Source organism: Microcaecilia unicolor, chromosome 11 (assembly GCF_901765095.1).
Source record: "Microcaecilia unicolor chromosome 11, aMicUni1.1, whole genome shotgun sequence".
Lineage (NCBI taxonomy): Eukaryota > Metazoa > Chordata > Amphibia > Gymnophiona > Siphonopidae > Microcaecilia > Microcaecilia unicolor.
This window is the reverse complement of record NC_044041.1, coordinates 125,598,795-125,622,988: the sequence shown is the minus strand read 5'-3', so window position 1 is coordinate 125,622,988 and position 24,194 is coordinate 125,598,795. Positions and strand designations below refer to the sequence as shown.

At 44.0% G+C, this 24,194-nt stretch overlaps 1 protein-coding gene across 1 annotated transcript in view; it reads left to right on the top strand.

The window, feature by feature from the left end:
* Positions 1–21,768, top strand: part of LOC115480250 (solute carrier family 22 member 20-like) — a 79,741-nt gene extending 57,973 nt beyond the window's left edge. Inside the window, exons 7-10 of the mRNA XM_030218783.1 lie at positions 11,317–11,531; positions 11,725–11,833; positions 13,896–14,099; positions 21,376–21,768. Coding sequence (XP_030074643.1) covers positions 11,317–11,531; positions 11,725–11,833; positions 13,896–14,099; positions 21,376–21,469 — 622 coding nt within the window. The 3' untranslated portion in view covers positions 21,470–21,768. The remainder of the gene's footprint in view (positions 1–11,316; positions 11,532–11,724; positions 11,834–13,895; positions 14,100–21,375) is intronic.
* The last annotated feature ends 2,426 nt before the right edge of the window (positions 21,769–24,194 follow it).

Sequence of the window (24,194 nt, the reverse complement as noted above, 5' to 3'; positions counted from 1 at the left end):
GATTCTGCCATGCCATCATTGAAGTGGCATCAAGTTGCTCAGCGATTCCTCTTACCGCGTCTCGGGTGTAGTTGACAAATCTCTGCTGATTATAATAGATATATTTGATCCAGTCTACATTCTTATTAATTGTTACCCACCAGAAGAGGAAGGACTCAAATCCAGCAGTAACCTGGTTCCTTGCCTTGAATTCATTAGGCACCCCTCGAGGTTCCCCAATGTCATCCATATACACATGTGGGGTCAAATGATCCGCCAGGTGTCACTGACCTCTTCTTTCTATGTGGAATTGATTGTGGTAGTTCCAGTGTTCCTGTGGGTACATATAAAAAGGGCATGATAACTTGAATTAATGCACATCTCCCCCATGCCACACTTGAGGGAGATGGGGTCTAAGAAGGAGATCCCCACACATCCACCAGACAATCAGCTCTTCCTTGGTCTTGATTCTGGAAACCACTCAAGAATGGTATTTATGGTTCTGTCTTCTCGTCAAGTTGACCCGATGATCATAGTATGGGTCTGGGAGTGGCTTCAGATTTTGTCGCTTTCCCTCGTCCTTTATAGAGAAGCAGGTAGAGTTACCTGGGTATGATGTTACTACTGATGGTTTAAATCCTTCCTTTAGTGGGGAGGGAAAAGGTGTGACATCATAAGGCAGGTTCTGTTGGGTCTATAAACTGTTGTTATATAACTGGACCATGCACTGCAATCCTTCAGGATCATCAAGACTCAATCTGAAGGGTATGATCCCCAAGGAAGGTCTTGCTTTAGCACACGCCACACAGTCAGACTTGTTTATTTTCCCAGTAGTATAAATTACCCATGCCATTCATTCATTCTTTTTCCTGGTAACCTGTTTCAAGTCCCAGTTTTTCTTCAATTGTCAGATTTGCAAATCTGATTATTTTGGGCATGGGAAGTCCCGAAGTCCATCTCGAGACATATGTCCCTCCAATATTTGGATAAAAAAAATGTCCAATGGGATCAGTCCCAGAGACGTATGCTCCTACAGCGTATAGACGCTCATATGCCTTCCGAGGTGTTTGTAAAGTAATTAATAGTTTATTGCAGTTTGTCTCATCAGTACACTCGGACACTGCCTTCTTTATGATGGAAAACCTGCTTTCGATTTTGGTATCATCTTGTGTTCTTAGTAGGCGATAGCCCCAAGGTGTGGAGCTTGTGCTCCAAATAGCTAGGTTCCATATAGTGCATTGGCGGGTTCCGGGAGTATTTGTGGGAAGGAAGCACACATACTTGTCAGACTATGTAAGTCTCGTAGCTGCCTCTCGTCCTCCGCAGCGAGTTAGTTCACAAAAATCTATTTCCACTGTGCTGGTCTGGCCTTCATAAAAGGTAATGTTCTTAGGAGTTCAGGAAGCCCCATACATGCCCATTCCATGGGATCAGTTCCTTTGTGTAGTATTCCACATCCAACTGGCTGCTCTAATTCCACTTCTTGTTTTATTTTATCCACGGAGCACAGATTGGTACGCCAATTGCACGAGACAAAGTGTTTGTGTTGAGCTGAAAATGAGAGCTGAAAATGAAAAGTAAAGTAAATTGAAACCCATTTGAAAATCTTATAAGACAATAAAGGACTTTGGAGATGGAGTATTAGAGAAGAATTATGACGGATTGTCTATTGGACTATAATTGTTTGAACTGTATTCTGTGCTCCGTGGATAAAATAAAACAAGAAGTGGAATTAGAGCAGCCAGTTGGATGTGGAATGCTGAACGCTGAATGCTGCTGAAAAATTTCGGGTTTGAACCTGATGATGAACTTCCACGTGAGGATTTGATAGACTATTTGCTTGTTCTAATTATTGGTCTTTCCGTGATTAGAGAATTTTAAAGATAGGTAATGTGTGTGTGAGTATGAATGGGGGTTTAGTATTTAATTTTTATGTGTGATTTGTGATGTGTATTTATATAATAGGTTTATTGTATCACTTTTGATATTTTGAATATGAATAAAAATTGTGAATTATATATGACTAGTAAAAAGGCCCGTTTCCAAAACAAATGAAACGGGCGCTAGCATGTGTTTTTTTTTTTTTGTTTGTTTTCTTTTTCTGTTTGATATTAAGGGATATATTTTTTTTTTTAAGGAAAAGAGTTTTTTTTTTTAAGTTGTAAAGTCTGTATGAGTGTTTGTGGTTTGAGGGGGGTTGTGGGGGTCTATGGGTGTATGCTATTTTTTTTGGGGGGGAGGGGTGTTTGTGGGGTAGGGTAGTGTTGTTCTGTATGAGTGTTTGTGGTTTTGAGGGGGGTTATGGGTGTCTGTGGGTGTGTGTGCCATTTTGTGGGGGGGGTTTGTTAGGGGGGTGTTTGTGGGGTAGGGTTGTTCTGTATGAGTGTTTGTGTTTTTTGGGGGGGGATTATGGGATTCTGTGGTGTTTGTAAGAGAGAGATGTAGGTTTTTACTGTTTCAGTTTTTGTATTAAGGGGATTGGGGGAGGGAGTGTGTGTGTATGAGTGTGAAAGCAAGATGTTGTCTGTCCATGGCAGTGTGTGGCATTTTGGGTGGTGGGCAGTTTGGGTTGTATGTGTGTTAGTGAGTGATGCTGATTGTCCATATTAGATGTGGGGTTTTTTTTGTGGCTGGTAGGGGGTGATTCTCTGCGTGTGAGTGTGATACAGTAATCTTAATTCAGCAGGGCACTCTGATGTGGTATTTGTAGGCACTTGTATTTTTGTTGAAACCAGAGAGATCCGTTGCAGGCAGGCAGTAGGAGTAGATATGGGTTTTTTTTTTTCGAGTGTGGAATGTGGGTGGTGTTCTGTAGGGGGGACGGGGCTGAGGGCGCATGTGTCTGGAGGTCTCCTTGTAGGCACTGATTTCAGCTGGGCACTCAGGTGGGCTATTATCTGGGTTTTTTTTAGGGGGGGGGTTGGGCACCGGAGGTTTCCGTTTGGGTGGTTTTTTTTTGGGGGGGGGGGTTGGTTTGGTTTTAGTGTGGAATGTGGGTGGCGTTCTGTAGGGGGAGCGGGGCTGAGGGCGCATGTGTTTGGAAGTCTCTGTTGTAGGCACTGAACGCCGGCTTGGAGACTCACCGCATGAACAGCTTGCAGAGTAAGGTCCGCGATGTAGTGGTTGTTTAGTGGCGTTCTTCGTCCGCGCTTTCCTCGTGGTTGGTCCCCGTGCTGGTAGCTACCCCCTCCTCAGGAAGAGGCGGGATTCGTGTGTGTTTGTTTGTTTTTTCCTGAACGCCGCTGCATTTTCTTCGCTGTCCCACTCCTGCTCCTCTGCAGCACCGGTCCCATTCAAAGGCTTGGTGGTTTCTAAGTCCATGTGAGTGTTTGGGAGGTGGAACTGTACTTTGTGTGCATCACCTGAGGCACAGCCAATCAGCAGCGCGTGGGCGGGTGGAACCGTACTTTGTGTGCATCACCTGAGGCACAGCCAATCAGCAGCGCGTGGGCGGGGCAAAGACTGATGTTCAAAAAGTGGTCTCTGCCGCCTCACTTTAGAACGTTGGGAAAGTGAGGCTTCATTAGAATGTTGGAGGTGTGTTTTATATAGAGAGATATGTTTATATTTTCCTGATTTATAGATATCCTTTTGATTGTGTCTATAACCTGGAACAGGAGGATGATAAGAGCTATGCCACAGATTGTTCCTAGGACCAACCTGATTGTTATCTGTCTGTTGGTCAAAGTCTTGATTGCTCTCCTCTTTTCTAGTCGTCCGAGGGGACTCCAAACTGTTGTCTCAGTCAATTGCTCACGTGGGTCTTCTGGATCAGGTGTTAACAGGGCCAGACTTAGGGTGAGGCGACCGAGGGTCTCGCGCGCAAGGGGCCACGCGCGGCACGCCTGAACTCCGCCCCAACCACCCGAGTTCCAGTCCCCCTACCTCTGAATTTTAAAAGTCATCTAAGTTACCTTGTCGGGGTTACGGCGGCAGGCGGCAACAGTGAAAAGCGTGCAAGCTGCTCGGCGCTTCAGGAGCCTTCCCTTCCCTCTCTCAGCTCTGGTCCCGCCCTCCCACCCTTGCGGAAACAGGAAATGAGGGCGGGAGTCGGGGCCAAAGCTGAGAGAGAGAAAGGAAGGCTCCTGAAGTGCCGAACTCACATTCCTTTCACGACTGCTGCCTGCCGCTGTAACCCAATGAGGTAAGATGATTTTTAAAATTCGGAGGGAGGGCGGGAGGCCCCTGGAGCTCGGAGGGAGGCCTCGGAGGGAGGGGAGTCTTGGAGCTGGGAGGAGGGGGCCTTGGAGCTCGGAGGGAGAGGGTCCTTGGGGCTCAGAGGAGGGGGGGGCCCTGGAGCTCAGAGGGAGGGGGATGGTCCTGGAGCTTGGAGGGAGCTCAGAGGGAGGGGGGATGGTCCTGGAGCTTGAAGGGAGCTCAGAGGGAGGGGTGGCGGCCCTGGAGCTCAGAGGGGTGGAGCTAGGGTGGGGCAGGGCTAGGATGGGGCCCCATCAAATTGGTCTGCACAGGGCCCCGCACTTGCTAAGACCGGCCCTGGGTGTTAAGGCCTCCATTTCGACCCTAAGTTCTCGCTTGGGTTGCTGTTTTCTTCACGGGGTTTGAGATTAGGGTTCCTATTGAAGCACCTCCCCTTTGTAGCCGGGCTTACCCTTGTGAGAAGTTGGTCTACTCTGGTTGCCTAATCTCAGCTCCGGGTTCTGCTACCTTCTTGCAGTGTGATAGGTGTACCCAAGTACTTCGTTCAGCTATTTTTACAGCTGTGGGGGTACTCAGGAGTACTTGATATGGACATTCCCATCAGGGTGAAGCCCAGTTTTTCTCTTAATGACCTTAATAAGGACCCAGTCTCCTGTTTGAACCTTTCCAAGCTCAGTATGTCCAGAATTTTCAAACTGATCTGGAATGACATTAGACAGAGAAACTTCTTTGTTAGTTAACATTTTCTTCATATATGTCGCAAGTGATTCCGCAGCCTCCTCATGACTCTTTTCCAGTGAAGCAAACTGAGGGATCACATACTGCCTTCCAAACAGAATTTCAAAGGGAGTCAATCCCGTTTTCCCTGCCGGTGTTATATGCATATACAAAGTGGCCAAGGGAAGGCAGTATATCCAACTCTTTCCGGTTTCTGCCATTATCTTTCTCAATTTGCTTTTGAAGATTCCATTTATCTTTCCACCAGTCCTGTCAACTGGGGGTGGTAGGCACAATTGTTCCTCAGGTCAATGGCCAATTGTTTCCCTAACAGAGAAATGATGGAGTTCACAAAATGGGGACCATTGTCACTATAAATTCTTTCTGGAATGCCATACCATGGTATGACTTCTTTTACCAAGGCCTTAGCCACTGTCAGGGTGTCAGCTGTTTTGCTTGGAAACGTTTCTACCCACTTTGAAAACATGTCAATGATTAGTAAGCAATATTTCTTGTTTTCACATTTATTCAATTCAATAAAATCCATACATAAGTACTGAAATGGGTACTTTGGGTGAGGGAAGGTGCCCATTCGGGGTCTGAGTCTTCCCTGAAAATTGTGCTTAGCACAGAGCATACATTGTGAACAGAAAGTTTTAGGGTATTGTGAAAACTCGTATGCTGTGAATATTTTCGTTACTATTGTTACCATCCCTCCTGTTGAGACATGGCTATTGCAGCATAATGAAACAAAATTTTTAAATATATATTTATTTTCAGTAGATAGGTAAATGTCATCTACAAGGGTGGCTCCTTTACCTATCCAAGATTGTTTTTCTTTTTCTGGGGATGCCTGCTGCATCTGGCGTAGCATTGCCAGATCCAGGAAAAGAATGTCATGTAAAGGAGCAGATAGTGCAGCTTCTCTTGCTGTTTTGTCTGCAAAGGCATTTCCTAAAGAACTGGGATCTGTACATCTAGTATGGGCTGCACATTTGCAAATGGCTATCTGTCTAGGAAGTAAGACAGCGTCCAGTAATTGAAGGATTAGATTTTTGTGATTTATTTCCTTTCCTGTGGAGGTGACCATGCCTCTATTTTTCCATTGCTGTGCAAAGGTATGGACAGTGGAAAAAGCATACTGACTGACTGTAGATGTTGACTGTCTTGTTCTGTGCTAGTTTACAGGCCTCAGCCAGGGTACCAGTTCTGCTGCTTGGGCTGAGTAAGTGATTGGTAATGATGCCGCTTTTAAAATTTGGTCATGGGTTACTATTGCAAAACCTGTAGCATTTGTTCCATCAAGGTTCTTTTTATTGGAACCGTCTACAAATAAGGTAAGATCAGCATTCTGATAAGGTATGTCTTGTAAGTCAGGTCGGGGTAGTACCTTCTGAGTTATTCTGCAAGACAGTCATGTGGGCTACCGTCACTTACAATAGGTACTAGGGAGGCAGGGTTCAAGGTGGTGCAGCGTTCAATAGTCAGGTGTGGCTGTGATAATAAGGTAGTCATGCAAGGTGGATGGATTGGGTACAGTGGGTGCTCTCGGGATCACTGCCTTATTTACCGCTTGCAAATCTTGCACCATTCTCCATCCTTGGGAAGGAGGTGCTTTTTTACAGGGAACAAAGGAGTATTACAGGACGAGTCTGAACATGGGATCAATACTCCTGTTATAAGAGGTCTCTTATGACTGGTCGGATTCCATCTGCTGCTTCTGGCTTCAGGGTATACTGTTTTTGATATGGCCTGGATGCGCTTTTCGGGGTGATATAAATCATCGGTGCATCTTTGATTGTACCGATATCAGTACTCCCCTGGGACCAGAGTTTGGAGGGTACCTCGGGCAACTCTACATCCTCAGGCTCATTCAGGTAGTACAAATGTCAATTGTTTGCAGATTTGTCAAGTAAGTCTTTCAGGTGTACTGTGGGCAGCGCCACCGTGGTCCATATACAAATTCCCCTGTTATTATATACCTTCTTTCACCATTAGATCAATTCCTATCCTGTTTGTCCAATTATCTATTCCCTTATATGGTCTATCAGCCCAGTTTCCCATCTACATTTCTCCATGTCTTACCTCATCCTGCACCTGCATCATTACTTTTCATTTTCCCAGTAACCTCCTTTTGGATGAACTTCATGACCCATACAATTAGTACATTCTTGTACTTTTATTTACATACAGCTGTATCATACCTTCTAAGCTTGGATAAGCATGTGTTATAAGCTAGCCAAAAGCATGTCTAAGAACAAACTACAGTGCTTCTTGTCCAGAAGCTGTATATGTAAAAAATGATTAACCCAATACTTTCCCTACACCGGTTATCCTCTTGGCTAACCTCGTAATCCACTGGACCTTCTCTGCATTTTATTTGAAAGGCTCCCTTCCACCTAGCCAACAGCTTATTTAAGACGGTGGGCAATAATACCAACACCTGGGCCTGGGGTTGGAATTCCTATTGCCTAGCCTTCCTATCATAATAGGTTTTCTGTCACCCCTGGGCCTTTTCTAAATTCTCCCAGGCGGACTTAAATGTTCTCCCTAATGTCTCCCACAACTGGTTAACTAGTCTGTCCTCTCCAACCCAGGCTTCCTTGACTACCTCCATTAGATTCCGGGGCTGACTTCCAAACATTGACTTGAATGGAGAAAATCCCTTTGACTCCTGGGTTACTTCTGTAACAGCAAAGAAAACATACAGAAGCATTGTGTCCCAATCCTTAATATTTTCTCTTAAGCATTTCTTAATCATCTGTACCAATCTCTGGTTAACCCATTTAACTAAACCATCTGTTTGGGGATGATAAGCTGCAGTTTAAACATTCACCATATACCTCTTGTAACAGGGATGTAAAATTAGTGGAGTGGAGGAGTAGCCTAGTGGTTAATGCAGCGGACTTTGATCCTGGGGAACTGGGTTCAATTCCGCCTGCAGCTCCTTGTGACTCTGGACAAGTCACTTAACCCTCCATGGTCCCAGGTACAAATAAGTACCTTATATAATGTAAACCGCTTTGAATGTAGTTGGAAAAATCACAGAAAAGGTGGTATATTAAGGCCCATTCCCATTCCCCCCTATCTGTTAATCATTCCCTCTGGATGTCTACCTGGCAGAAGATTCCCAATAATTCTCAGGCTATCACCTTTCCTGTCATCTTCTTAAGGGAAATAGCCCATGGATACCTGGTAGCATAACCCACTATAACCAATATGTACTGGTGGTCCCCAGTACTACAGTTCAAGAGTCCAACAATATCCAACCCCACCCAATCCATAGGTCATTCTACCACAGGTAGGGGAATCAAAGGGCTTTTCTCAGGGAGCTGTTAGGACACCTTCTGGCACTCGGGACATGACCTCCAGTACTCCCTAACCTCATGGTAAATTTGGGGCTGAAAGAATTGCTATATAATGTGACTGCCAGAGAATGGTCATGGGCCAACATCATTCAAGTCCTCCTAAACACCTTGGAAATCATCAACTCTTTGTGCTCTCTTTGTTCCTGTTTCTTCTCTACTCACTATAACAAATCATTTATCTTAGTAAAGTAGGGAGCAGTATCTTCCCCAGCATCCTTCTTTTCCACCACTCTGTCCCAGAATACTTTAAGGGTTGGATCCTCTGACTGTTGTCTGGGGAAATGGAAACCTAACTTCACTGGGAACAACAACCCTTTCCATTTCTTAGCTCTCTTAATGGTCTTACTCTTCCTTGTTTTCCCAGGACTTCCTAGGACCTGTTGAGTGGCAAAGGGGAAATCTCCCCCAAACTCAAGTCTTTAACTTCAGATTTGGAATAATCTTTGGTTTAGGTCACCACCCTGGCCTCCTTAACAGACAGAATTTCCTCCATTCCTGTCCATTCTCTCCCAAAAGTAAAAAGAAAAGGGTAATTTATCTACTATAGCTACCTTCAAAGGAAGAGTTCTCCCATCCCAGGTTAGTCCTATCTCATATGTAGGTTCCTTTTCAATATCCCCATGAACCCAGCGAGCCTGCACTATCTCTTTAAAAATTCCTACCCCTTGGCCAATCCTTAGCCTTCTGGCCAGTGTCCTAACATAAGTGATTGGTTACCCCCTGTATCTATTTTTGCTTCAATTTCTACCCCAGCCACCTGAACCCCTTCTCAGGGCATTCTTCTTATCTGTGTGCTCCCCCCCCCCCCCCCCAGGCTGTCCTATAAATGTTCATGAAAATGAGCAGTCCATCTGGGGACAGTCCTTTTGAAAAGTCCTTCTTCTTAGCATAAAAAATACCTCAAGCTTGGGTGAGTGTCCTGTCTGGGTTTGGGGCTTAGAATTTCCCAGTTCATCTTCCTGGGTTCTCAGGGCTTAGAACCTCCTCTCCCTTTCCCAGAACCCTCTTCTTCCTCCTTAGGAGAGGTAAACCTACTTTTCCCCCCTACTGCATTGATTGGGTCCTCTTTCAGGACAGGCTCATCTTTTCCATCCAGCCCTCCTCTGCTTCCATATAGCGTTCATCCAGTAATGTAGCCTCCTTGATTGATTCGGGACCCTGTCTAGTCACCCAGGTCTCGACAGCCAAAGGAAGAATGTTCAGAAACTGTTCCAGGAATAACTGAACCACTTCCTGTGAAGACTGTTTCTCTGGCTCCAACCACCTGGAGGCCAAGTCCATAAGGGTTGGGCCACAGCTCTTGTCTCCTTTCAAAAAAGTCTGGTCTTGAATTTCTTCTTGTAATTTTCCTTAGCGAAGTCTAATCTGTCCTGGCTAGCTGACCTTATAACAGTATAGTTCTTTTGATTGTTCCCTCCTGCAGTAAAATGTCCTATAAAAGAACTTGATGTGTCTTTTGGTATAGTTGCCCCCTCACTGTGGAATGACTTGCCATTGGATCTCAGGTTGGAGTGTTCACACCAAAAATTCAAGTCTGCCCCGAAAACATATTATTTCAGGTTGCTTATGAGGTCCAGATCTTGAGGCTCTAAAATTAGTTTCTGGCTTGTGACTTTTCTGATATGCTGAGTTGTGGTGTACTGTGATGTTGACTGGGTTCATTGTTGTTTTCTCCTTTTCCTTTTCGCTATTTTGATAATAGTTTTACATTCATTATAATATTCTTTCTGTTTGTGTAAACTGCATTATTACTTTGGTTTACTGCAGTATATCAATAAATAAATCATAAAGGGGCCTTTTTACCAAACTGTGGTTAAAAGTGGCCTTAGTGCGTCCTTATGTGGGTCATTCCTGCACACTAAGGCCATTCTTACTGCATGGGTAGCATGACTGAGTTTTCTATTTTTTGAATTAAAGGCCATGTTCTAATTTCCCCTTAGCCTGTGAGCTCCTACCGCCACCTATTTTGTAGGCAGTAAGGGCACATGTGCTAATTGGTTAGCTTGTGACGATGTAGCTGCACTAACCAGTTAACAAATTACATGCCAAGTCTCCTCCCCGCTTCCAGCGATAAAAAATAAAATCTATATTTTAGCGTGTGAGAAGCACACACAGATGACAAAATTACCACAGGAGACCTAAGCTTACCGCAGCCTAGTAAAAGGATTTCAGAATGTCTCTATCATCTCTCCCACCTTTTTTCCAAAGTACATATTGAGATCTTTAAGTCTGTCCCCATACGCTTTATATGAAATACTACTTTACTATTGTAGTAGCCATTCTCTGAGCTGACTCCATTCTGTTTATATCTTTTTGAAGATGTGGTCTCCAGAATTGCAAACAGTACTCAAAATGAGGACTCACCAGAGATTTCTACAGAGTTGGTATCACCTCCTTTTTCCTGCTGGTCATTCCTCTCCTGTTGCATCCAAATATCCTTCTGGATTTTGTTGTTGCCTTATCAACCTGCCTATTCATATTAAGATCAATCAGATATTGTCAACCCCAGATCTCAATCTTGTTTTGTGCCTAGAAGAACTTCACCCTTACACCGTATCCTCTCTTCATTCCACTACTGTATCCTCTCTTCTTTAGGAGCCCAATGAGATCACAGCTCCCTGGGATGCCATAATTCCTCCTCCCACATTTGCTCATAACTCTTCCTCTGGTCATAACAGCCAGAACTCACTGAATTCCCTATTTTATATTCCTATGCTAGCCCTAACATGGGCAGCACCTCTCACCATCATACATCACTACCTTTGAACCTTCCCATTCCAAAAAAGTTCCCCCATGTATTCATATAGGACACTTAAATACACTGAAGAAGACAAATGGATTGCCATACTTTGGAGACCTATTATATGAAGCCTCATATACAGACTGATTATAGATATTATGAAAATCAGACTGGTTAGGGATGCTTCCAGGGTTGGGTTGGAAAATACAGCATTAGGGCAAGAAGGAAAGAAGAACCGTGAATAAAACGAAAAGATGATGCAATTGAGCCAAAAGGCAGGTCAGGTAATGATTTCAGCTATCTGGATGGCCTTTCTGGTCTGACCAATCTCTACTGCTGCTCTCTCCTACACAGGTTCTCTACTAGCTTTGCCTATTATGGGCTGGCAATGGACTTACAGAATTTCCAGCTTAGCATCTTCTTGGTTCAGGTTCTCTTTGGGGTCATTGACTTTCCTGCCAAATTCATATCTGCCATTTCTATGAGCTTCATTGGACGTCGGGTCACACAGGGTACTACACTGATCCTGGCTGGGCTCATGATCCTTGCCAACATCTTTGTACCAACAGGTCAGTTGTTTTCTCTACTTTTTCCCTCCCCCAGAAAAGTCATCATACCATATGGAATATCCAAGTAAGGAACCAACATGATAACAATGAATGAAGTCAGCCATAGATCATGTAGAGTTAATGTTGTATATGATGACAAGATTCTTGTTATATTCCTCATGTCTAATGAACTTATTTCTCACCTTGGCTTTAGAAATGAATATCATACGTTCTGTCATAGCAGCACTTGGGAAAGGATGCCTGGCCACCTCCTTCACTTGTGCCTACCTGTATGCTGGAGAGCTCTATCCTACTGTAATCAGGTATAGAAAGAGGCTTCCTTGACAGTCCTTAAATCAAAGGGAAATAAAATCTATGGGTCATCCTTCATTTAAAGGCTCAGCTTCCCTAGTCCAGCTTTAGATCCACTCTGTGATATTTGTTTAAAGGGAGATTTGTGATCAAAGAGCCTATGGGTCTGTAAGGGAGGGGGTGGTACATGGCCAGGTTCCCATAGGATCACTCTCTCACCCTAAGGCGACTCACTGAGAGTGAACCGCCTTAGAGTAGATGAAGTTAGACCTGCTGAGTCAGAAGAGCAGGGCTCAGGCAGGGAGGCGGTTAAATACCCTGAGGTAGAACAGATCATGGAGGCCCTGACTCAAGAAGTCTCCAAGGGGGAGGCCCTGAGCAGAGGCGTATCTGAACTGCGGCGGTAGGGGGGGCCAGAGCCAGAGTGGGGGGCACACTATAGCCCCCCCCCCGCCGCTGTCACTGACCCTCCCCCTGCCGCCGACACCGACCCCCCCCCTGCCGCCGTCACCTACCTTTGCTGGCGGGGGACCCCAACACCTGCCAGCCGTGGTCCGCTTCCTTCTGCCGCTGCCTTTAAAAATATTCCTTCAGCTGGCGGGGGACCCCAACCCCCACCAGCCGAGCTGAGGTCTTTGAAGTTCTTCTTCATTCTTGTGCTGTTCAACTGCTGAATCCAGTTTCGGAGTCTGACATCACGTTGTATGTGCAGGACGTCAGACTCAGACTCTGTTTCTGTGAGTCTGACGTCCTGCACATACAACGTGCTGCGATGTCAGACTCCAAAACTGGATGCAGCTTTGAACAGCACGAGGATGAAGAAGAACTTCAAAGACCTCGGCTCGGCTGGCGGGGGTTGGGATCCCCTGCCAGCTGAAGGAATATTTTTAAAGGCAGCGGCAGGAGGAAGCAAACCTCAGCTGGCGGGGGTTGGGGCCCCCCGCCAGCAAAGGTAGGTGACGGCGACGGCGGGGGAGGATTGACGGTGGTAGGGGGGTCCAGGGCGAAATCTGCGGGGGCCCAGGCCCCTGTGGCCCCAAGCAGATACGCCCCTGGCCCTGAGACAAGTGGTCCGTAAGGGAGTAGCGAGAGAGGCTCCGAGCCAAATAGTCTACAGAAGAGAGACCTCAAGGCAAGAGGTCTCCAAGGGTGTGGCATCTGAGGCTACAGTACCTGAGGGAAGTGTCAGGGAAGAGAAGTAGCCAGAGCCCAGTAGTTTCCCTGGGTTGGGAAACTGTGTTTAATTCTCACCCACCCTCCAGGAGTTGATTAAACATGGACAGAAGACTGTCAAGTTAGAAGAGAACCTTGCAGAATATTCTTGAAGAGTATGAATTTGGTGTGTGTCCAGAAGGGACCTGAGACAGCATTGGTTGCCACAGTGTTTGGGCCTGGCTAGGAGACGGCCTCATGAAGAGTATGACTGGGACTATAATATAAGAGAAAGAGACTTTACTAGTGCCGAATTAAAGCCTCTGAAGTAACAAGTGTGCACATGCTGAATTATAGGAATAAAGTATTTTGATTTGCTTGCACACCCTGTGTGTATGACTGTGTTTGTGATTGCTCTAAGCTACACCATCAATCATGTTACCTCAGGGTCATAGAAAAGCCATGGTCTGGAGAGAGAGAGAGAGAGAGAGGAGGAGGAGGAGGACGAGGAGACCCCAAAGAAGTGAAAGGGATAATATGTTTTGGATTATCATTATTATTACTGTTATCTAGGAATTAGCAGATGCCTTTTCAGTAGTAGTTCAAGGCAGGTTACATTCAAAATATGCCAACCACGGAGTAGACAGCTAGGTCTCTAGATGTGAAGATTTCTCTTGGCACAGTCATAACTGGCTTAAACCTAGGCAGCTATGTTTTAGCTGAATAGATTTAAATCTGTTTTCTGATATGTAGCCCAAGTTAACCAGCTAAAACTCACTTGGTTATTTAAGCTGCTCTCCACTGTTTTGAAAGTTGGCCCCCAATATGTAACTTTCTTGCTTCTACTTTCTCATAGGAGTCCTGGCAGCTGCTACTGCTGCCACTTGTCATTTTCTGACCCTTCTTCTTTCTCATTTCTAGGCAAACTGGAATGGGTTTTGTCTCCATGAATTCACGTGTTGGCTCTATGGTGGCTCCAGTAATCCTCATGATTGGTGAATATGCCTCAGCCCTACCACCAGCAACCTATGGAGCTTCAGCTTTCACAGCTGGGATTGCAGCCTACTTTCTGATGGAGACTCAAAACTGCACACTACCAGATACCATTGAGGATGTGGAGAGCAGGTTAGTGCTGGCTTAGGTTCCTCTTGTGTCAAATTATTATCATCACATGATTCACTTGTGTTCATATAGAGAGCACCTCACAGTCTGAAGCCTATCAAAACCTGTGGACAGAGGGCTTAGTTTTGTAGGACCCATAAAGCTGAAGTACTAGTTTGGGACCTATGAGTAGTAGTACAAGGAAGGGATCAGCTTAGCACTGGTGAGTTTGAGACCTATAAAGCTGTAGCACTGTAGAGACTTCAGCTTGCTGGTATAGAGTTTGGGATCTATGGGTCTGTAGTTTTGACTGGGCCCAGCTTGATGGTAGTGAGTCTGGAATCTATGAGGTTGTAGCACTAAGGGAGATCAGCTTGGCGACAATGTGTATGAGATATTTGAGATTGTAGTACTAGAGAGACCAGATATTGGTATTTAATGTAGGACCCATGAGGCCATGGTATCAGAGAGACCTTGGTTGGTGTTAATGGGTGTGAGACCTCCAAGGCTGTTGTACTGGAGAGACCTCATCTGACTGGACTGAGTTTGATATCTGTGGGGCTGTAGTAATGAAGGGTCCCAGCTTGGTGGTAGTGATGTACTACTGAAGAGAGTTCAGCTTGGTGGCAATGCATGTGAAACCTATGAGACTGTAGTACTGAAGAGATTTAAGCTTGGGCGGTAGTGGGTATGAGATCTATGAGGCTGTAGAACTGGAGAGACCTCAGCTTAGTGGTATTGAGTGTAGGACCTATAATGCTTCAGGACCAGAGAGACCTTGGCTTAGTGGTACAGTAGAATCTCACTTATCCAGCCTTTGCTTATCCAACATTCTGGATTATCATTCATACCTAGGTGACAACACAGTGTCATTAATGAGATGCATGCGGGTTTCTTTCTATTTCTTGGCATCACGTTTAGTTAAATGCAGCAGTGCTAGGTAAGATTTTTGGGCACATTAAGCTTGTACATTCTTCTTACTGCTTCCTCTTTTGAAATATGCATTCAAAAGAGAAAGCAGTAACAAATACTCCTGACCCTTACATTTAAAGCCTATTGAATCGGTCTTCCCCAATACCTATCCTCGCTTACTATACCATGCTCTCATCTCACCCACTCTGCTAAGTGATCATCGTTTAGTTCTCCCAACCCCTAAGTTTGCCCAGTTAGAGTCTACAAGACACCATACTTTCTTTCTTGCTGCACCATCTTTCTGGAATTTCCTCCCTTTGCATATTCATGCTGACTCTTCGTTTAAAAGTTTCAAGGTCGGGAGGAAGTGACGTCATCACTGGAGATGGCCGCATGAAAGAGAAGCTCCGGAGGTGCTTCGATAATAAATAAGATCTCACCTGAGAAATTAAGGAAAATCGCGTCACTGAAGCATCAGCCAAGGTCCGGCAACATGACGACCCGAAAAAAGCTGGAGAAATACCACTTCAGAGCGGAAAAAACAGAGGCGGAAGCGGCGCTAGAAAAGACAGCGGGGAAGCGCGGAGCCAAAATGGCGGCGGAGGTCTCGGACTCGGAGCTGGAGCACGAAGAGCGCTCAGAGAGCGAAATGGAGCTCACTAAGAGGGACGTTGCAAAATGGTTTCAGGAACTGAAAACGGAGGTTGTAACCTCAAAAAAAGAAATTCAAGCCGCAGTTGCTGAGTTACGAGGAGAAATTCAAGAGATCGGGAACAGAGTGGCCCTAAATGAGGAAAACCTTGAGGCAATGGGAGAGGAGCTACAAACTGTTCAAGCTACCCTCAAAGAGGAAAAAAGAATCAGAATGGAGTTAGAACTGAAGATGGAAGATCTTGAGAACAGATCACGGAGAGGTAATTTGAGATTCAAAGGGATCCCTGAGGAGGATCAATTTGGGGACTGTATAAAAGTAATTCAGGAATTGTGTGCATTCATTTCAAATTCGGGGGAGAACTCCCAATCAGAGCATAGACTGGAAACTGTGCAGTTGGATAGGGCGCACAGAAGTCTTGGTCCTCGTAGAGGAGAAGTACCCAGAGACATTATAGTCTGCTTTCACGAGTTTCAAGTGAAGGAACTGATATGGAAAAAAGCAAGAAGCATGGGAGACATAGCATGGAAGAACTGCAGTGTTAAAGTCTTTCAAGATGTGGCGCAGGCGACTTTGATAAGAAGAAGAGACTTTAAGATGGTGACAACTTATCTACAGCAGAAGGGTTTAAGGTACAGATGGCTTTACCCTTTTGGACTGCAATTCACTATGGGCAATCAATCCAAAAAATGTCAGACCACGGAGGGAGCGTGGCGAGCATTGCTAGACTTGGGATGTAAAGATCTTCCGGCAGAGGAACAGAGGTCGAAAGGAGAGACATCAGGATCTGGGACCAGGCCGCAATCGAGATGGACGACAGTTGGAAGAGGCAGGAGATGAACAGCACTATCCAGAGCAGTCAGTCCAGCGCAAGGAGATCAAACTTGAAGGCAATGGACAAAATTAGGGGGGAGGATTAAGCTGTTGAAGTGGGTTTGGGAATGTTAAGACTCAAATATAGGAAATGTTGTGGCAAGGGTGAACGCATGGAGGATGGATGTTTGGATGGGTGAGATTGAATGAGATAAGCGGGAACACAGTGGCACCCAGTAGTTGACACACTTCCTTCAGGACCTAACTGGCAGGACGGGAGGGAGGCCGGTTGAAGACAGGGAAGGGGGGGAGGGGGGAAGGGGTCAGGATGGGTACATGGAATGTTAATGGCTTAAACAACCCAGGGAAAAGAAGTATTATTTTTAATGAACTCAGGCGTCTAAAGTGGGATATTATTATGCTCCAGGAAACACACATACAAAAGAAAGATCAAAGGTTGCTGCAACAGAAAAATTTTAGTAATTATTATGCACTGGCAGATCCACGGGGAGGCAAAATGGGGGGCCTGGCTACATATATAAGAGAGGGAGTTCCATTTCACATGGAAGAGAAGTACACAGAGACACAGGGGAGATGCATAGCGATAAAGGGGAAATTATACAATCAGACAGTAACAATTATAAACCTATATGCTCCCAACACAGGGCAGGGACAATTTTTTGAATCTCTTCGAGAAGAATTAGCCCAGTTCGCAGCAGGCAGGGTAATAATGGGAGGGGATTTCAATATGACTTGGGCAGGGCTAGATCATTCTAAGGGAGAAGGAGACAATCTCCAACCGCAAAGAAATAAGCTAAAGGCTTTAATTAAGGAGTTAGATCTCCTTGATGCATGGAGGCTGCAACATCCTAGGCAACGAACATTTTCATTCTACTCACATGCACAACAGACCTACACAAGAATTGATATGCTATGGGTTAGCCGCTCCCTATGGGAAAGGGTAGGAGAAACAGAAGTGGAGAGCATTCATGCTTCTGACCATGCCCCGGTATGGATCAAATTCTCAGATCTAGGGCAAGAAACAAAATCTACCTACTGGAGGTTGAATGAATCATTAATAGGGGATGATAAGATCTGTACAGAGATCCGGGGGGCCATAAAAGAATATATGGAATTTAATGATACGGGTGAGGTGTCGGATGGGAGCCTGTGGGATGCTCTTAAAGTGGTAATAAGGGGACGCCTCATTAAAAATGGAGCAATCCGGAAGCGGGAGCGCGAAACTAGGGAATTGGAGATTAGAGAACGATTAGCACAATTAGAGGCAGAACATCAGGAGGGAAGCAATTTAGAGGCTTTACAAAGTTTAATAGAATGTAGGGCTGAATTACAAAAAATGCAGGTCGGGAAAATGGAATTTAGAAGGCATCTCATGCAACAGAAATTCTTTGAATTTAGTAATAAATCAAGTACTATGCTAGCCCGCTTTCTTAAGCAACGTCAGGTTAAAAGTACAATATCAATGATTAAGGGACAGGGAGGGATTCCTTTGTACAGTGATAGGGCTATACGTGACCAATTTGTGCAATACTATACGACTTTGTATACGAAGGGGGCGGAGGTTCCCAGAGGGGAAATACAACAATATTTGCAGGAGTTGGGACTCCGGCAGTTATCAGGATCACAAAGGGAGATGCTGGAGCAACCCATAAATCATAAAGAAGTGCTTGAAGTAATTAAAAATTTAAAAGGAGGGAAGGCTCCGGGACTTGACGGGTACACGGCAAAATTTTATAAGGTTTTCTCTAAGGAACTGGTGCCTGTCTTGTGCAGAGTGGGGAACAGTGGTTTGACAGGCGGATCTTTTCCACCTAGCATGCACGAGGCGGGGATATCGGTTCTGTTAAAGCCGGGGCGTGATCCAGGAGTGTGTGGCTCATACAGACCGATATCCCTGATAAACGTGGATATTAAGATCTTAGCCAAGATAATGGCCAATAGGCTGGGGATAGTGCTGCCGTATCTGATAAATGAAGATCAAGCTGGTTTCGTGCCCAAGAGACAGGTGGTGGATAATATAAGGAGATCATTACATATCCTTTGGGGGACACAACAAAGTAAAGAGCCGCTGGCTTTTTTGACAACGGATGCCGAGAAGGCATTCGACAGGGTTGAGTGGAACTATTTATGGGAGGTGATGAGTGAAATGGGATTTGGAGAGAGATTTGTGGGATGGTTGCAATGCCTATATAAATCACCTGTAGCCAGAATAAAAGTGAATGGGGGTTACACAGGACAGTTCACGATTCAAAGGGGGACACGGCAAGGTTGCCCTCTATCCCCATTACTGTTTGCAATCTCTATTGAACCTCTGGCACAACGGGTGCGAAATCTAGCAGATATTAAAGGGGCGAGGATAGGGGATGCAGAGCATAAAATAGCATTATTTGCAGATGATGTCTTGTTTTATGTTGGGTATCCATTATTGACACTACCTATTATTAAACGGGAATTGGATAGATATGGGGGGATGTCTGGCTTTAAAGTTAATTATGATAAATCTGAACTAATGGGGATAACTCTCTCAGACAGCGAGGTAAATAGTTTGCTGGAGTCCTACTCATTTAAAAAAGCAGCAGGGCACTTTCGGTATTTGGGAATTCAGATACCGAGGGATTTGTCTCAATTATACTTACTGAATTATATCCCACTGTTTAGAGAATTACGGAGAGATCTAAGTAAATGGAAACATGGCTGGCTATCATGGTGGGGCAGGATAGCAGCAATAAAAATGAATCTGCTCCCTCGGCTATTATTCTTTTTTCAAACCTTGCCAATCTTAGTCCCGAAGGGAGAGATATTTAGATTACAATCTGAAATATTCCGGTTTATTTGGGGAGGGAAGGGGGCCAGACTTTCTAGGAAGATCATGTGGAGAGCAGTGGATCTAGGGGGTAGAGGTGTTCCCAATTTACTATGGTATTATGAGGCGGCTCAATTAAAATTTATGACGGATTGGAGTGGGGGAGATGAGACAGCATTAATAAGGTTGGAACAGTATTTTGTAAAGGGATACTCTTTAAAGGGAGTATTATGGGCTTCCATACCTGTTAAAACTTATAAACTTATAACGAGGAATCCATTCATCATCCATTTGTTAAAGATTTGGGGGTCACAAAGGGATAAGTTGAGAGGAACGAGAATATTATCCACCAAGGCATTAATCACTCAGGAGCCTAGCTTTCCGGCGGGAAGACAGGGTAGGGGATTTGCAGGGTGGGCACACAGGGGATTGGTCCAATTCAGTGATTTATTAGATTCAGGGGAAATTAGATCCTTTGAGGAGTTACAGGAAACAAACGGATTAACACAGACAGATATATTTGCCTACTTGCAAGTTAAACATTTTGTGGGTAAGCAGGGATGGGGTAGTCCTGCAATGGAGAAGGCGGAGACCTTTGAAGACACATGGAGTTATGTGAGCAAAAGGGGGAAAGGTATAACTCTGTTTTATCGCCATTTAAGGGGGGGAGAGTTCATTAAATTCCCATATATGAGGGAGTGGGAGCGAGATTTAGGGAGTGAGCTGAGTGAGAATGAATGGAAATCTATATGCGGGGAAGTGAATAAGGCGTCAATATGTGTATTGATAAAAGAAAATGCATATAAAGTATTAAGCAGATGGTATTACACGCCAGACCGTGTGAAAAAGATGTATCCTGACGCGAATGATCAGTGTTGGCGGTGTGGAAAAGCAGTGGGAACATATTGGCACATATGGTGGTCATGTACTGTCCTCCAAACTTTTTGGTCAGAAGTCGCAAGCTCTCTCACTAGAGTACTGAAGGGTGATTTCCCCTGTGATCCTAAATGGTGCCTCCTGGGGGGAGGGAACAGAAAGGGTTTGAAGTGGCACAGACGAGTAAAACGCATAAGTCTGGCGGCAGCGAAGTCCCTTATAGCCTTTCATTGGAAATCGAAACTGGGACCGACTGGACTGCAATGGGCAGCAAAAATTAAAATAGTGGCCGAGATGGAGAAATTAACAGATCGCAGACTGGGGCGATTAAAATTAGATGCTGAGGAGTGGGTACATTTGGATAACATACTGGGTGAAATGTAAAGTTTAAGTTACTATGTTCAGGGGAAGGGAAGGGAGTTAGGTTGGGTGGGAAAGGGAGGGAGGGGGGAGGGGAATAAACAGATCAAGGAAGGGAGGAGGGGGGATAAAAATGGAGAGTGGGGAGGTAGAAAAGAGAAATATGCACTCATATATGTAAATGTTGACTTTGGAGGAATAATGTTCAACAAGGAATGTAATATGTGTTCAGTATTTTGAGGTGTTATGTATGTTAAGCTCTCAATAAAAACTTTAAATTGGAAAAAAAAAAAAAAAAAAAAAAAAAAAGTTTCAAGGTCAACCTAAAGGCCTGGATTTTTGTTCAGGTTTTCAACTTGCCCTAATCATCAACTGACTGGTGGTTTACCACTGCAAGCTCTTGTTTTTTTTTTTTTTTGTATTATGCTTTTGTTTACGTGTTCTTTGGTGTGATTGACTATTCTTTCCTATCCAACATATTGTAGTTCCTTTTCCTTCTTTGTTTTCAACTAATGTAAACCACCTAGATCTGAAGTAAATCTAAATAAACTATAAACTATATGTCTCTCTTTTATCCTTCATCCACTTTTTCTGTATTATCCAATTTTTCGATTAGCCAATTACCTGTCGATCCAGTTTACGTTGGATAATCGAGATTCTATTGTATTAAGTATAGGAGCAATGAGGCTGTAGTACTTCTTCCAAGTAATCTTGTAGAGCAGAAGCTGCAAAACTTCAGCTGGTGCAAGGGAAAATTTTAAGAAGGTGGTAAAAAAAAAGCGTAAAAACCAGCCCTAAAGAAAATTTTATGCTCTGGATCTTAATCTTGATTGAAAATTTCTCTATCTTTTTTTTTCACTCAGGGCAAGATGTAAAGCTTTTTCTAAACAAGAGAAAAGAATTGAAGAGGTCGATTTGATGCTGAAGACAACCTCCAGCAGGAACAGCCCCGTCTAAGCCAGGAAGTACAGGGTAGAGGGAGGGGAGAAGAGGTACATCCAGATATCCAGAGGGACATGGACACTCAGAAGACAATGCACAGACAATAATGCATTGTTAGATAATGGGGATGAGAGAAACACTATCACTCCCTTTCCCCCTCCCCCCTACACCACCATTACACTAAATTCAGGACCCTCTAAGATCTACGGTGTTTAATGTTTTATATCTGGAACATTGTTTCAGATATAAAGCATTTAAGATTTTAGGAGCTGAGACAATGGCAGAGGAATTTGCTTTTGCATTTTCTGATGGAATTTTAGAGACTAGCAGGATCCTGTTCTGTTTCCACTCATTGATCCCTACAATAACTCATCTTCTGTCCTATCTAGTCATTCACAGAAGGCAAAAGTAGAGACTAATAGACGATTCACCACTGGAGACGTGAGTCCAACAGAGTTTTGCTCTGATAGTTTGTATCCAGCATATTCTGTTTGGTGCTACGTGATCAGTGAGTTGACAACACATATACAAGCAGGACTCTTCGTTTTGCATTCATTACTTGGTGTATTTATTGACCCCTGATGCAGACGCTTTTTAGCGTCGAAACACGGCCTGTGTCGGGTCGTTATCTCTGATATAATAAAGACTGTTGGACTCACGTCTCCAGTGGTGAATCGTCTATTAGTCTCTACTTTTGCCTTCTGTGATTCATCATCGTTAAGAACTTTTCCTGTTCTGCCTAGTCATTCCCAAGGGTGAATCTATAAAACCAGGATTGAGGAAGAGCAAAGGTAGAAAGCAGGCACAACCCTCAACACTCTGGATTTTGGGGAAACTGTTACCACCCCTCTCGGCTGGACTGTAGTGATGTGCTCCCAGATACCTGATGTTTGTAGTCGTGGCGAATATCCAGGGAACACACACTCACAGCCGAGGGAGTGGAACAAATAAACTAACCTTGTCCTTTACTCTCAAAGAATAAAGGAGGAAAAGAAGCTAAATTTAGGATTTGTTCCTGAACTGGAAGAACCGCACCTTCAGTTCTGCAAATTATCTTTTTCTTTATTGAATACAAATGCAAGCAAATTTTCATTCAAATAAACTCAAATTCACAATTTGTGTGTGGCTTAATAGAACTGCAATAACATATTCAACATTCAATTGTATTTTTACATTTATACCCTTAACTTTTTTGTTTCTTTCAACAAAATCACCTAAAAAGGCAGAAAAGAACCTTTTCAGATCAATATTTAAATTGTCTTTTTATCAAAATCAGATATTTGTTTTAATACTCCTTCCTTGCTATTGATGTCAGAATTTGAGTCTTTATGGGTATGATGGATGTTTGTGCAAGGATCTCACTTGAACCCAGAACACTTGGGCATGTCAGGAAAACATGGATTTTTTATATTTGATGTTCTGTTCTTTAGTTTTCCCTTAAAATGTTGTAAACCAAAAAGAATGATATGTCATTCAACACCCTTTGCAAATGTCACTTAGCTGTGGTTGAATTTATTTAGGTGAGGTCTTTCTTGCATTGGAGCTCAGCCGGAACCCTTCAGGGGATAATTCACCGATCTCTTCTCCCTAAACCTCACTTATAAAGAAAATAAATGGAGGCAAAGCCCTTAAACTCCCTGCTTGTCCAGGAACTGACTCCACTCTGGTGACTATTAACCAATTCTCAATACTGTGGCCAAACTCTCTAATTGAAATAAAATAAGTTAAAGGTTTTCTCACTACAAAACCTGTTTCTCACTGTTGTTTCCCTATTCTAAACGCTCTAGCAGGCTTCAGCACTGCATTCAGAACCATCACACAGTACACAGTCCCTATTCCAATCATGTTTCAACATTTCATCTCAGAAACCCCACTCAAATACATAACATTACTCTGCATAGCTATCAGATCAATCTGGAGAATACAACACTGATACAAAAGCAGGGCTTAACTGCCACCTGACAAACCTTGTTCTGCAATCAGAACATGTGCACAAAACACACCTTCCACACAGACATTGCCTACTAGCAACTTTCTCCAAATATCAGATTCACCTCTCGGTCCTTCCAAAATCCTTACACATTTTTTTTCCGGACACCCTTATAGGCTTTCTCGTGTAGTACAATTCCCACCACAAATCAAAGCCTCTCTCACCCTAAAATGGTAAATCACTTATCTCTGGAAATTCAGTGCTATACTGGAACATTCACACTCACCTCAGCTCACTTTCAATATCAAAGTACCCTTTTTTCAATGTCACTGATTTCACTTTAAACCAGTGCTTTTTTTGTAGAAAAAAAGGTGCCGGTACTCATTATGGGCGGGGTCACCACATATGGCTCCACCCATATGATAGCCACACCCACATTAACCACACCCCCTACACCAGCCATGGCGCATATAAACAGACATCATTGAAAATATTACAGTACTATAGGAGAAAAAAAGTAACGTGATTTTTTTCATTATAAATAAGCTCTGTAAGCTCTTACAGCTCCAGTATACCCAGTGCAAAATAAGACAGCCAATGTAAATTCTCAAATTGGACATATTACAAACACTAAAATGAAAATAAAATGATTTTTTTTTCTACCTTTGTTGTCTGGTGACTGTTTTTCTTTCCATATTGGTCCCAGTCTGTGATTCTGCTTTCCTTTGTTTTCGCTTAACTCTTCTGTGCCATTTGTCATTTTTGTCTCCTTTTTCTTTGCTTTCTTCAATATTTTTCAGGCTCTCTCTG